Source organism: Clupea harengus, chromosome 22, assembly GCF_900700415.2.
Source record: "Clupea harengus chromosome 22, Ch_v2.0.2, whole genome shotgun sequence".
NCBI lineage: Eukaryota > Metazoa > Chordata > Actinopteri > Clupeiformes > Clupeidae > Clupea > Clupea harengus.
The window spans coordinates 22,485,572-22,499,620 of NC_045173.1; the positions used below are offsets into that span (position 1 = coordinate 22,485,572).

Here is a 14,049-nt window from a genome sequence, read left to right on the forward strand (position 1 = left end):
ACGTACGCTATAAACAGCCACTCTGGGACATAATTGAAACCTTCTGTGTTTCAGGTGGAATTCTGGGGCCGTTGGCAACTCTCCCGCCTCGCTCGGACTGTAAACTTTCTTCATTCTGCTTCTCTTGCCAGAGAGCTTCTGACCGTGCCCTGCTCTCACACTGAAGAACTCCACATGAGACACACAACACAGGAATATCACCAATAAAGTTTGGACCAATGTCTTGAAGATTTTGACATTTGAAATGTAAGTTTAGATTTTTTTTACTATGTCTTTTAATTGTGTCTAAAATAATGAATAGTAAATAGGTAAGATTTGAGACACTATAAGATCATGCTGTAGCTCCATGAATATAGATTACATCATGTTATATTGGCATGCCGACATATGTTGCATTAAATAACTGGCCTTTAATAGAATTGCAGAATGATATTCAGGGTTACGCAGTCCGTGGTTTGGAGTTTATATTTCATGGACATTTACAGTGTATATTCAGTAGTGTACTGTTCTGTGGTCTCTCTTTAAAGAAGCTGCCCATGCCTGTTTCTGTCAAACACAGTTATAGATTTAATTTCAGAATGAAAGGATAGTGCTAAAAATACTAATGGGCCCTAATTTGCTCATTGAAGAATACCGGTTTAATGTCTGAATGAAATGAAATATCAATGTTTAACCTTGTACTTGTAAAAATTATGTACTATGGATTGGAAAAAGATTAACTGTTTTGAGGTGCATTAAAAATGCATGACACATGGTATGACCGAGTATAGTCTCAACTATTCACAGCTATAGGCACACAGCTATACAGTAAAACATTGCACAGGGGTGAGAGTTCTGCCCCTTGCCACAGGAGTGACTGTATACACGACTACAACACTCCCCCTTCCCATGCTGATCATTGGAGACATACTTTACCAACATTTACAGGTTTTCCCTAAGATAAATAAACACCATGTACACAGTGGATTTTATGTCAGTAAGACATCCATTACCTACTTCTACAAGAGAACCACTGTGCCTCACTCAGTCCCAGTAAGCCGTGTGACGCTAACAAGGCCCCATTTAAATATAGTCAAGAGAATTATACTCTTAGTTTTATTGCTAACATTGTTTTTTGCCAGAGTTATTTTTCTAGCCGACAGTTTCACTTTGAGGTGCCCATAGCTAGCTTTTTAAAAAAAAGTCCCCAGCTGTGAAAACAGCTTGAGTTTGAAATGTTTATAGAAAGCCTTTCATGTTCAGATGGATTAAGACATCTGTTTTATAAATATTACTTTTTCAACCTTCTTGAATTGTGTAGTTCTGACACGGATGCTGTTCATCCAAGATTGGGATTGGTGTGTTTGTGTGTTTAATATGCTGTGAGGAGTGTATGAAGTCATATTCACCATTTTATCTCATCTTTTTTATGTAGCATTTTTATAACCTTATAACCAAGCGAAATTAGTTGTCAGTGTGATTTATCGCCAGAAATTATGTATTAATTATGTATCAAACTAGATGTTTTGTATGATTTTTCAGGGATAATCATTATCCAGTTCTTGAAATGAGGTTGCCTCGAGGATGGGAAATACTCCTAATGGTCCTGCTAATGTTCTTTGATTCGGCACATCCTCAGGTAAATCCAGGTAAGTATCTGACATTCCTCTCATGCCACCCATGGTCTTAACATGCAACCAGCCTTTTCTTGAAACATACAGGGAGAATTATGGAAGCTACCTCATAAGAAAACAGGGCTGTGAAATGGAATTCCTGGCATGATTTCACCCTAAACTTCTCATTCGTCTCAGTTGTGATGATGCAGTGGCGTGTTGCTCCAGTGGTCAGACAGTGCACACAGCTAACAGGAGGGTCATTTACAGACCGAGGGCCTGAGGCGAGTGCAGGGGACACTCCGCCGGGGGTCTGGTGTCTGTTGTGCCTGCCAACGCCAACAGGAGCCGCGTGGGCACAGAAAGGGCCCCATTCATCACCCGCTGCAGGACTTTTCCACCAGTGGCCTCTCTGCCGCACAGCTCACAGTGGCGCCCATTCATGGCTGGGCTGTCCGTCTCCACAGCCGCATCCCCGCTGAGCTGCTCTGCAGCCTCTCGGAGCGGCTCAGACCACCTCTCGGAATGGATGTCGGCGTAGAGCGCGTCCAGGGCTGCTAACATTCATGACAAATGCATTGAGAGTGTTACTCACGCATCATACGCAGAGGGTTGCATTGGGGGTCGTGGGTGTTCACAGAACAGATGACACAGGAAGAGGATACAGGAGTGAGGTGGATAGGCTTTTCAAGAGTAAGAAGGCAGAAGAAGCAAATCCACTAAAAATAGAAAGAAAGAAAAACATGTCTTAAACGATTATGTAAATTGTGTTCTTTTTTTAATTGAATAATGACTTCTGTTGCCCAGGTTACTGAATGCCGTCGTTCACACAACGTTTTGGTAATACAGTCTCCTCTTTCAAACGCATGTCATAGGCACACTTCCTCTTCGCCCTCTCATCTTCCTTCATGGACAGCCTGGCTCCTGTGAAAGAATGAAAAATAAGGAAATGGCATACAAAGCTTCTTGCTTCTCCTTCTGCTTGCATTGGCACTGGCATAAAGGTGCCACTGTTCCAGTAAGGAGCTGAGGCCTCACTGGCGGGAGGCTGGTGGGCTGCTGAGGGTGTTTTGGTTAAGGGGTGTGGGACCGAGCAGGAGAGGCCACTGCGTGTCCAATTCCCATGTTTCCTGATTAGCTATGGACTTCTCACAAAACCACAACACCTACAATAACACTTTGTGCTGAATTGTATAGAATTGCTCGTTGTTGTGAGGCCTGGTTTGTGGTTGATGTAGTAATGCTGTAGTAAAAACCCTCATACAAGGGACAGGAATTAGATATTATTGAGGAACAATGCAGAACACAGCCATACCCACCTTTTGAAGTTATTGTGTTATTTATTTTCATGGTTTTCTTGACAAATTCTGTCGGTTAAGGTGTTTGGGAGCCGGTGTGTGTATTTGCTAACCTTTCGTCATGCGTCACATTAAATTCTATATTTATTAAGAATTATCTTTTGCATCAGTTCTCCAGTTCCATGTCAAGTTCTGTCATTTAAAATGTCTGCCTATGCCAGAGATCCCAGTGTCAGCCCAGCGTACGTGTGGGACAGACCTTCTGTTAGCAGCATTAGTCAGGTCTGACTGTGGTGTTTGCTGCTGTTGACTGCAGGCGTGTGCCGCTATCCTCTGGGAATGGCGGGAGGACAGATCCAGGATGAGGACATCTCTGCCTCCAGTCAGTGGTCAGAGTCCACAGCAGCTAGATATGGCAGGTGTGTATACATGGCCAAGAGCACACACACACACACACACCTATACAAACAAGCACACACACACACACACACACACACACACACACACACACACACACACACACACACACACACACACACACACACACACACACACACACACACACACAGAGAGACACACACACACACACACACACACACACACGCACACACACACACACACACACACACACTTGGGCGCGTACGCTCACACACACACACATTAGTCCAAAAGAAATATGAACATACCAAGATGGACACATGTGTACACACTTATGATGTATGGGTGCTACACACCCCCTGAATGTTAATACACATGCAGCCACTAACACCTAAACCCTATTTCTCACACACACACTAATGCAGTCACACACCCTCCACACATCATACTTCATGTCCCCTCAGGCTTGACTTTGACGATGGTGACGGGGCGTGGTGTCCAGATGTGATGGCAGAGCATGAGGCCCTGAAGGAGTTCCTGCAGATCGACCTGCGCACAGTGCACTTCGTCACGCTCGTGGGCACCCAGGGTCGCCATGCTGACGGCGTGGGCAATGAGTTTGCCCAACGCTACCGCATTAAATACAGCCGCGATGGCAGCCGCTGGGTCTCCTGGCGAGATCGAAAAGGGAGGCAGGTAGGCATTATGTTTGATCACCTGCTGTAAATGACCTAGACTTCTTTTTAAACTAGTAGAGTATATTGTTTTCCATTTTTATTTATAATCAGGCTAAATGGCCATCAGGACTGACACGTGAGTATACTTACAGCCTTATATAACTTCATGGCCCAGAGAGACGACTGATTACTGTAACTGTCTGCTCTTGGTATAATGTAGTTCAAGGCTGGTGATGCATGAATCCATTCGTGGTTACTTGGCTTGTTCTTGTTACTAGATGTGTAGATCACAGTTGACTGCAGGCCTTTTTGTCCCTGATGCAGATCATTGAGGGGAACAGGAACGCTTATGATGTGGTGCTGAAGGACTTGGAGCCCCCCATCATCGCTCGCTATGTCCGCTTCATGCCCGTCACGGACCACTCTATGATTGTGTGCATGAGGGTGGAGTTGTACGGCTGCGAATGGCTAGGTGGGAGCCCTTTCTCTCACAGAAGTCACTTGGTTATCTATGTTGTCAACAGGCTTCTACATATTTCCACATTTCCACATACTACACATACAGTACATATTTACTGTTTCAAGGTTTTCAGATACTGTTAACCTACTGAGTACACACAGCCCAAAGCCATTGAGAGAGTTCTGTAATATAGCAGTGTCACCAATGTAAGTTTCCGTGGAGGAATCTGACCAATTGTTTACTCTGCTTCTGCAAAAGATGGTCTTGTGTCCTACAGTGGTCCGAATGGACAGCAGATGACCCTGAGAGGCCAGCGAGTTGACCTGAATGACTCAGTGTATGATGGTGCCATGGGTTACAGGTGAGCTTCAGGTTTTGGTTTTAGTATGTAAGGCACTCGCCTCAGTAAGTAAGCCTGCCTCCTCACCTGAGCTGCATACCAAAAAACTGAAGAGGATTATGCAGGAGAGATATGTGAAAATAAATTGAAGGAAATCTACATAGCTTTGTCAAGGCTTTTATCTTAATGAAAGTTTGTTTTTTCAAGGCCACCTGCATGCTGATTTACAAAGACCATCTGCATAATGATATACCAATATACAGTGTTTCTGACAAAGATTGTAATGGTAAGGGACCTGAATTAAGACTAGACTATTTAAAAGGGTCAGGATAGTGTTGCTTCCCATCTTCATTCATTTCCATTTTTAAATCTAAGTTTGTAAAAAAGGGAAAATTATTCAGACTTCATGTATTAATTGTGTGACAGCAGACTGAAGCTAGGATTTAGACAATGAATGCAAAGGCTATATGGTCTGGTGAGTGGTCAGTAGGCTAATGTTTCTTAACTTTTCCCTAGTCTGACGGAAGGTCTTGGTCAGCTGACCGATGGAGCCTGGGGTCTGGATGACTTCACTCAGAGCCAAGTTTATGGTGTGTGGCCAGGATATGACTATGTGGGCTGGACAAATGCCAGTTTCACTAATGGATATGTGGAGATGACCTTTGAGTTTGACCGTGTGAGAAACTTCTCCTCAATGAAGGTTGGTGTACTAGATCAGAAACAAAAAGGATATTGGACAATTTAATAATCATATTTCCCTCAGTTATTATGAAAAAATATATATATATATATATATATATATATATATATAGTCCCTGCAGACTATAACTGGCGCTCTATTCACATAGGTTCACTGCAACAACATGTACACCTGGGGTGTGAGAATTTTCCGGCAAGCAATATGCTACTTCCGCTCAGAGTCAGACTGGGAGCCCGATCCCGTGTCATTCCGACCCAGAGTGGACAGGATCAGCCCTAGCGCTCGCTTTGTCACTGTTGCCCTTGGCAACCACATGGCTAGTGCCATTAGGTGCCGCTTTGCTTTCAGCGATGCCTGGATGATGTTCAGTGAAATCGCCTTTCAGTCAGGTAACCTTTTTCTTGGGCAGTGATGCTCTTTTTGCCTTCCTCTCCGTCTGTGCTCTTATTTAGCATATTTAAAATACTTAATTTCACACCAACATTATAAGGGAATAAATGTATGGCCTCTCATTCATTCTTATAGATACAGCAGTATATAACACCTCTTTGGTTCCTCGTAAGCGAGGCCACACAACAGGCATTCAGCCAGGTAAGTAATATCCATATAATCTAAATGGACAGAAGAGTCCTGTCTTTGTATCACTTCAGGGTTGCCAGCAGTTCAGCTTGGAGACCCAGGCACTGTTAAGTTTAAAAGTACAATGGTGCCCCCTACTGCATCTTCTGTGAAAATGTAAGCTGTTTTGGTCACTGAATTGATTCCTTTAGCAGATGCTTTTATCCAAAGCAACTTACACTGTACAATCGTGTCATCAATGTGAGAAAATATGCATTGTTCAGAGAAAAAATAGGAGATTATATGTTTTTTTTGTATTCCCCCCTATCTCACAGGAGATGATCCAACACATAAAGTAGATGACAGCAACACCAGGATTCTGATTGGCTGTTTGGTTGCCATCATTGTCATTCTGCTGGCCATCATTATCATCATCCTGTGGCGTCAGGTTTGGCAGAAGATGCTCGAGAAGGTATGACAACAGCAGCTATCTTTGTCCCAGTCATCACAGGAGGATTGCTTTGATGTTACTCACGCCTACATAAACCCAGCGCTGAATAGCGGAAGAGAAAAATATTGTATGTCCCATTCAGACATAGTGTTTTGAGTAACTATGTAACACGAATCCCCCCCTCCCTCAGGCCTCTCGCCGTATACTAGACGATGAGCTGACTGCACGCTTGTCGGCCCAAAGAGAGGCTTTCTCCTATCGCCGCTCCTCTCTGTCCAGTGAGGTTGAATCCAGTTCTACGTATGAGAGAATCTTCCCCCTTGGATCTGATTATCAAGAGCCATCTCATCTGATAAGGAAATTACCTGAGTTTGCTTTGTCTACAGAGGATACTGGTGAGGGCTAGGTTTGGGAACTAATAGTTACATTGTGGATGTATTTCTATTTCTTCAAAGCAAAAAACATATATGTGTGTGTGTGTGTGTGTGTGTGTGTGTGTGTGTGTATGTATATATGTGTGTGCGTATGATAAACATCTACACTTTATACATATGTTACAGAGAAAGAAATGTCAACATCAAGCTCACCCCAAAAAAGTTCTACTGATGATGCGCCACACTATGCAGAAGCAAACATAGTGAGCGAGAAGAACACTGCTGGTGGAAGCACCAGTTACTCTATGGCTGCTGTGTGCCTGACCGTCCCTCCAGGGAGGGAGGGGGCCCTGGAGGAGTTCCCCAGGGACCAGCTCACCTTCAAGGAGAAGCTGGGAGAGGGCCAGTTTGGGGAGGTAAGAGGCACAGACACAACTCTCCCGAGCGAAAAGTTCCAGGTTTCCTGTGTAACCTGTGTATAATTCTCAGGAATCTATAAATCATCTGGATTTGAAAAGTTGTAAAAGTTTGATAAGCAGACCAAGAGTGGAGTAATACATTTATCTTTGGTGCCACCGACTCTCAACTTCTCTATTTGTGGTTCTTTGTGATTTTAATTGCTAGACAACAAAGCTATTTTACATTGCTTTCAAAATGGGAATCTCTTTTTAAAGTGCAATTTAGTTCTGTAGACTAGACATTTGATTCTTGTTGCACTTGCATGAGATGTCCATGTGGGGGAGTAAGGGAGCTTTGTTTGCAAGGCAATAGTTGAAAGGTTGGTGAAACATTGTTTTAGTCCCGCATTACAAAAGATATCTAAATTGTTGATTCAGCTGTTGTTGGGTTCACAAGGTTCACAAAACACCACGGGCCCTTGTGGAAGGCAGTGACTGTGTTTAATACTTCATGTTGTTTTGTCTCCAACCTTTGACCCACAGTTTGTTCATGGTGAGAGAGGAACTCACTGAGATTTCCAGTCCCTATGTATTCTGTTCCTGTGCACAGACTAGAGTATAGAGACGAGGAGAACGCTAGAAAAGGGATTAAAAGCTAACCTTGTCACCAAAATCATACTCATACTGAGTATTGCTATTTACACTTTTTTTGTTATCAGTTTTCAAACGGGCAAAGATATATTTAAAGATAAAACATTAAATGAAATCAAAATCTCTCATAGGTTCATCTGTGTGAGGCAGAGGGTATGCAGCATTTCTTAAAGGAAGACTTTGGGGGCAATGGGGACAAACCTATCTTAGTGGCGGTGAAGACCCTGAGAGAGGATGCCAACAAAAATGCCAGGTAGATATTTGATATTTATATTGAACGAAACATTGAGTGGAAATGTTTTGTGTTTTGTATCTACATACAGTTAAATGCTGAGAAACCAACTCATATTCTAACTTTTCAGGAATGACTTCTTGAAGGAGATCAGGATCATGTCTCGACTGAGGGACCCCAACATCATCCGTTTGTTGGCTGTGTGTGTGGAGAGCGACCCCCTCTGCATGATCACAGAGTACATGGAGAACGGAGATCTCAATCAGTATCTCTCTCGGCATGAGCTTCAGTCTGAGTCCTCCACATCCAATGAAGCACCCACCATAAGGTGCATGAGTACCTCTGCCCATCCATTTTTTTCATTAAACTAACACACTTTAGCTCTGCTGTCTGTTAATGCAATACATAAAGCTACATATTCCCTTCCATTGCAGCTATAGCACTTTGTGTAGTATGGCCACTCAGATCACCTCTGGCATGAAGTATCTGTCTTCGCTCAACTTTGTTCACCGGGACCTAGCCACGCGCAACTGCCTAGTTGGCGAGAATGACACCATCAAGATTGCTGACTTTGGCATGAGCAGGAACCTCTACAGAGGGGACTACTATCGCGTGCAGGGACGAGCAGTGCTCCCTATTCGCTGGATGTCCTGGGAGAGCATTCTACTGGTGAGCCCATTACATCACATGATCACAGTTCAACACCAGTCACACCTGAAAGTGCAACAGAAGCAGTGGCGAGTATTTTAATTGAACCTTAAGACCTTGATGGTCGCTTACTGAAAGGACTAGGTTGTCCATAGTCTTATCATGAGTCCTGGAGGCCTTGTTAAAAAGCCCTGGGAATGTGGAGAATGTTGTCACCTGAGATTTCACTCCTCTCCCAGGGTAAGTTCACCATGGCAAGTGATGTGTGGGCCTTCGGGGTGACACTGTGGGAGACTCTAACCCTCTGCAAAGAACAGCCCTATTCCAACCTGTCAGATGAACAGGTGATCGAGAACACAGGGGAATTTTTCAGGGACCAAAATAAGCAGGTAAGACACGTCCACATGTTAAACAAACGTCTTACTATTATATTGACGGTCTGCTTTTCTAAACGTGGCTCTGTTGTGATGACCACGCCATGACAGTGTGGCAGGAATGTTCTGAACTTTGTAAGTATGATTTTGCCTAGTTGGTATGTTATGTCTGACGGGCTGAATGAAATTCAGCTTGGACATTAGCTCACGTTTCTGTTTAGAGAAATAATTCTATTCCTGTGGGCTATTAGCCAAAAAAACAACTTGAACATTTTTGTAGGCCAAAAGCCATTAGCTGCCACATCAGACAATGTATTCTGTCAAATGTAGTTGCTTCTGCCTAACAAAGGTAATATTGAGCTGTAATAGCTAAGGCATAAACATTTTCATAATTCACACTTTTTCACAGTAATTCACCTTCACTGAGAGACAGTAGTAGCGGCGTAGACGTACTAGCAGCACGGAAACCTAGCTTGTAAATGCATTTTAACAGAACAAAACAGCTTACAGTAGTGTAGAATATACTGAACGGACTTCACTCTTGTACCTTTCCAGGTGTATTTGGCCAAGCCAGCCTGCTGCCCTGACCCAGTTTACCAGCTCATGCTGAACTGCTGGCGCAGGAATGCTAAAGAGAGGCCCAACTTCACAGAGATTCACAGCACCCTACTGGCATGTCAGGAGTAGGGAGAGAGGACCGTCAGATTCTGTCTGTCACATATCTAATTTGAGAGCACAAACAGATTATTGATAACTGCAAATACAAAATAAATGGTTGCATTGCCAAACGTGAAATGTCAAGGAAAGGACAAGGAAGTGCATGCACAGATTCTGCTAATGTCACACTTCTGGTAACTCTGTAAGTTTGTAGTGGATGTACATTGTTGTTTATATGAAGATACCCTATATGCAGAACATTATTTTGATGATAGTAAAAACATATTATTTAAACATGTAAATATGCAAATGTATCATTTCAATTTAAATAAAAAAATATTAGAGTTTGTGGTTGAAGCAGCGATTGTCTTTTGTCTTCATCTTTTCTGCTGTGTGACACATATACTCGGTAAGAGAGACAGTCAGAGCAAGTAAGAGTCTTATTTGCAATCTTCTTATTTACAGGAAATGTACAATGATATACTCCCCAGTTAATAGGCTATTGGACACTAAACAATAACCCATGTTTATGTTCAGATTCTATCTAATGAGTTATAAAGTGAGGAAGTTTTATACCAGGGTGGATGAATCCGGACACCCACACATAGGCCAGCATTCTAATCCAGAACAACTTTTGTACAGTACAAAGACAGATGTTGTTGTGTGTAACACAGAGAGATTAAGGTTACACGTGTATAATTTGTAAGAAACTTGCTTTGAATCGGCAAGCAGTGCATGTCAAGCCTTGAACCAAACAAACATCACCTACCCCCTCCCATTAGGGATGTTACGTTTGTGAAAGATCCGATTCTTTTCAACGGCTCTTTGGTACGAACCCAACGAAACAGTCGTTTGAGATCCGTTTTACCCAAATTTCACTGCCTGCACTAATTCCACTCCACCCACCAATTACGTGAACAGTGAGAACCAGTCAGTCACAAGAGGTAGACTTTGTGCGTTAGGTTCTTTAAAGGCAGAATTAGTAGGATTTGTAGGTTGTTGTTTGTGAACACACCATTCAAAGTTATCCCCTCAAGGAGAGAGAGAGAGAGAGTGGTGGTCGAGAGAGCTAGAGACAGCGAACGGCATAAAATATTATTTTCTGATTGTGTCACTTGATTATACAGTCTGAAACTAAAATAAACACGACTATAAACCTCCACACAACCCTGTGTAGGCAAAGTGGATGCGTATGCTAAACCTTGTCCAGACACATGCAAAATGTAATTATATTGGTGGGTTATCTAAGTTTGAACCTAGTCCAAAGTTCACCCTATCATTATACTGGTGATTATTTTGTAGATAAATCTAGTAACCCGCGGAACTCGCAAAGGAACGGAGTCATAAGATCCGGTTCCATTCAAAGAGCCGATATTCTCATCCTTACTTGCCATTGGTCAGTTGACGACAATATGACGTAACTCACTGACATTATGGCGGCCGTGAGTCTGTGCTATACAGTTATTTATTCGCGTGAAAATTTTGTGCAGTGTTCCCTAGTGTCAGTGGCACTGGAGCTGTGTTCACCTGGACTGGTGGGGAGGAGAGAATGTGTTGACAGGCGTATCTGTGAATGTCACACTTTCTTCGTGTAATATGTGGGGCCAGGAGTTGGGATACTCGGAAAACAACCTTAATCTCTGGACAAGACCGTAGTAGACTGCGCTGATTCACAGCCAGTACTGCTCATTCTTGTCCCTTCTAACGTTAGCTAGCATATTCACTCCCGCGAAACAAAGAAGCACCCACTAAACTGTTAACAGAACAGACAAATGCTTGAAGGATGAAATTCACAGAGCATCTCTCTGCACACATCACTCCGGAATGGAGGAAACAATATATTCAATATGAGGTAAGACATTTTAACCTAGCTAACAACGGGTAAATTAACATTAGAACCTGTCATGTCAGGCAGTCAGCAAGCTAACGTTAGTTAGCTTTGTCTTAAGGCTTCCTTGTTGTTGGTTCGTAATCGCTCATTGTATTTTAAATAATGTTACATGTATGACTTAGATGAGGATGTAACAGCAAGTTACCATGAACGGGTAATGCACATATAATTGAAGGACTGCTGTTGACTCATGCAGTGGATTACCAGAAGAAGAACGTTAGCCTTGCTAGCTAGCTAATTAGTTCGTTAGCTGGCGAGCTATTGTAGCTAGGTTCGCTGTACACAGCCCGATGCAAATTTGGGGATCGTTATATGATTCGCCAGCTAGTTGCTAGTATTGCAGGTAATTGTAATAAAATAACAGAAAACTAGTCTCGTCATTGAAGTATATTGGTTAGCTTACAGTAGTTCGTTTCTTGTTGAAGCTTACAACTTCTAACCTCAGAACATTTCCAGCAACGTTTAACATTTCTTTGACAGCCATAGATGGCTACAGATGGTGGGATAACTACACTAACCAATTAACGTTAGTGATTACTTCTGTGCATATTTCATATATTGAGTATTATTCTACCTCGCCCGCATTTCTGAATTGTGGCGAAAACACTGCGCAGTCTTGCGCATTGGTGCGCTGTTAAGATGGTGTGGTCAAAGCCCTTTCAGTGTCTCTTGTTCTTGTTAGAATTCGACATCCACTGACTACCTAACTAATCAACCAAGTTAACTATATATATATATCTAGCAAGATCATTGTTGTAGCCAACACAAATGAAAAACCGTTATATCTGTCCGAGAAGTTGATAACTAATGCCGTTCATGTCCAACATGTTTTTTATATATATATATATACTGGTAACAATCATGTTTAAACAGGATTCATTTCCAAATGTAGCAATGTTTGTCGGTTTTTATCTGCTGACCCGTCGACCGTCCAGGTCTTTTTCAAACAGACAAGAGCTACATGGTTCTCGGCAATGAATCGGTTTATCATATTCATCATGCGGTATTACCTCTACATTAAATTGTGGGTTGTACTATGGCAATCTGTTTTAACATTTAATCAAACCACAGTCCTATCTGTATAAGCCTACATTTTACATATCCATAATAGCATTTTTAATTGTAATTTCATAATTGTATTCCCACTTCTCACACCTAGTCATTTCGATTTGGAAGAATTGAATTTCGGATATCTGCTGCAATACATAAGTCTAGATATTAAATGTTAAAACGGCCACCTATACTGTTTAAAGATATCTTAAATTGAATTTTGACTAAGTAAAGTAAAGTTTTACAAATGAAATACAATTTTTACTAGTAGGAATGTCATTGCCGATTGCATCTCTAATTGCCATTTTTACTAAAAGATCATTTTGACTAGGATAAATGCTATTATGGATATCTAAAATGTAATTGTGGATAGTTAATGAACCCTTTTTGTGTTCAAAACAGCATCCCATCTACCTGTCAATACATTTTCTACAATTTACAATTGCATTGTTTCTAGTCATAATTCTTATTGTAGATATTTGAAAGAACTTTTTTCTACTGGTCATAATGGCAATCTTGGATATCTGTAATTTACGTTTTCACTAGTGATTATGTATTTTGGATTTTCAGCATTATATTATGGATGTCTGATGGTTTTTCATTTTGGATATCTGATAATAACATTATGACTAGTAACAATTGGTTTGTAGATATCTGAAATAAGAGTTTTTCCCTAGTAAGAATTCTATTGCAGGTATTCAGAATGTCAATTTTGGATATCAACAATGCAATTGTTGATATCTGAAATTGAAAGCCTAATACACATGAATGCAAAATTGACTTAATTTGTCTTGGGACGAAGTGTAATGAATCCTTGTTCAACAAGTCATGTTCACTATACAATACAAATACCTTGTTAGTTATTTTTGCAATGTATTTACTTTCACTGACAAAAACAGTAATTAAGTGTGGAGTACTTTGCAAGGTGTTCCACTATGCAACTGAAAGTTGTAAGGCCTGCACCTCCATGCTTGTTTTTTGTTTTTATGAGGCATGATTTTGGACATGCCCTGCTAGATCCTACATAGTCAGCAGAAATGAGTCAGATATGTGTTTTCCTTGGCCATAACATAGTCCATGCTCAAATGCTCATGCCTTCAAAGAATAAAGCATAAGACATAATTGGATCGTCTCGCATGATTGCATGCAAGGTTGTCTGAGGATAATTAGCAGTGGGTTTGAATGCAGCCAGCAGCGGTTTGAAGCGCCAAGGCTTCCTCAGGTTTAATGGCCTAAACCTAATGGCATTATTTGTGTCTTGATGGTCTTGTTAATTAGCCGCTGCAACATTACTGACATGTTCTCTGTACTATCATATCA

The 14,049-nt window shown here is 41.7% G+C and overlaps 1 protein-coding gene across 1 annotated transcript; it reads left to right on the plus strand.

The window, feature by feature from the left end:
• The first annotated feature begins 1,576 nt into the window (after window positions 1–1,576).
• ddr2b (discoidin domain receptor tyrosine kinase 2b) lies at window positions 1,577–10,276 on the plus strand. Its single transcript, XM_031559386.1, has 16 exons — window positions 1,577–1,628; window positions 3,207–3,309; window positions 3,733–3,964; window positions 4,270–4,417; window positions 4,664–4,766; window positions 5,262–5,445; window positions 5,594–5,834; window positions 5,971–6,036; window positions 6,339–6,475; window positions 6,645–6,849; window positions 7,021–7,244; window positions 8,009–8,130; window positions 8,240–8,437; window positions 8,544–8,778; window positions 8,997–9,146; window positions 9,687–10,276. Exons 1-16 carry the CDS (start codon window positions 1,580–1,582, stop codon window positions 9,816–9,818), a joined length of 2,529 nt encoding a protein of 842 aa, XP_031415246.1. The 5' UTR covers window positions 1,577–1,579; the 3' UTR covers window positions 9,819–10,276.
• Window positions 10,277–14,049: the final 3,773 nt, after the last annotated feature.

What these genes read in the sequence shown, in the direction of transcription:
- ddr2b (XM_031559386.1), top strand. Translation starts at nt 1,580, where the DNA reads ATGGTCCTGCTAATGTTCTTTGATTCGGCACATCCTCAGGTAAATCCA. An exon ending in ACATCCTCAGGTAAATCCAG is followed by an intron (nt 1,629 to 3,206) that starts GTAAGTATCTGA and finishes TGTTGACTGCAG; the next exon opens with GCGTGTGCCGCTATCCTCTG. An exon ending in GATGCCAACAAAAATGCCAG is followed by an intron (nt 8,131 to 8,239) that starts GTAGATATTTGA and finishes CTAACTTTTCAG; the next exon opens with GAATGACTTCTTGAAGGAGA.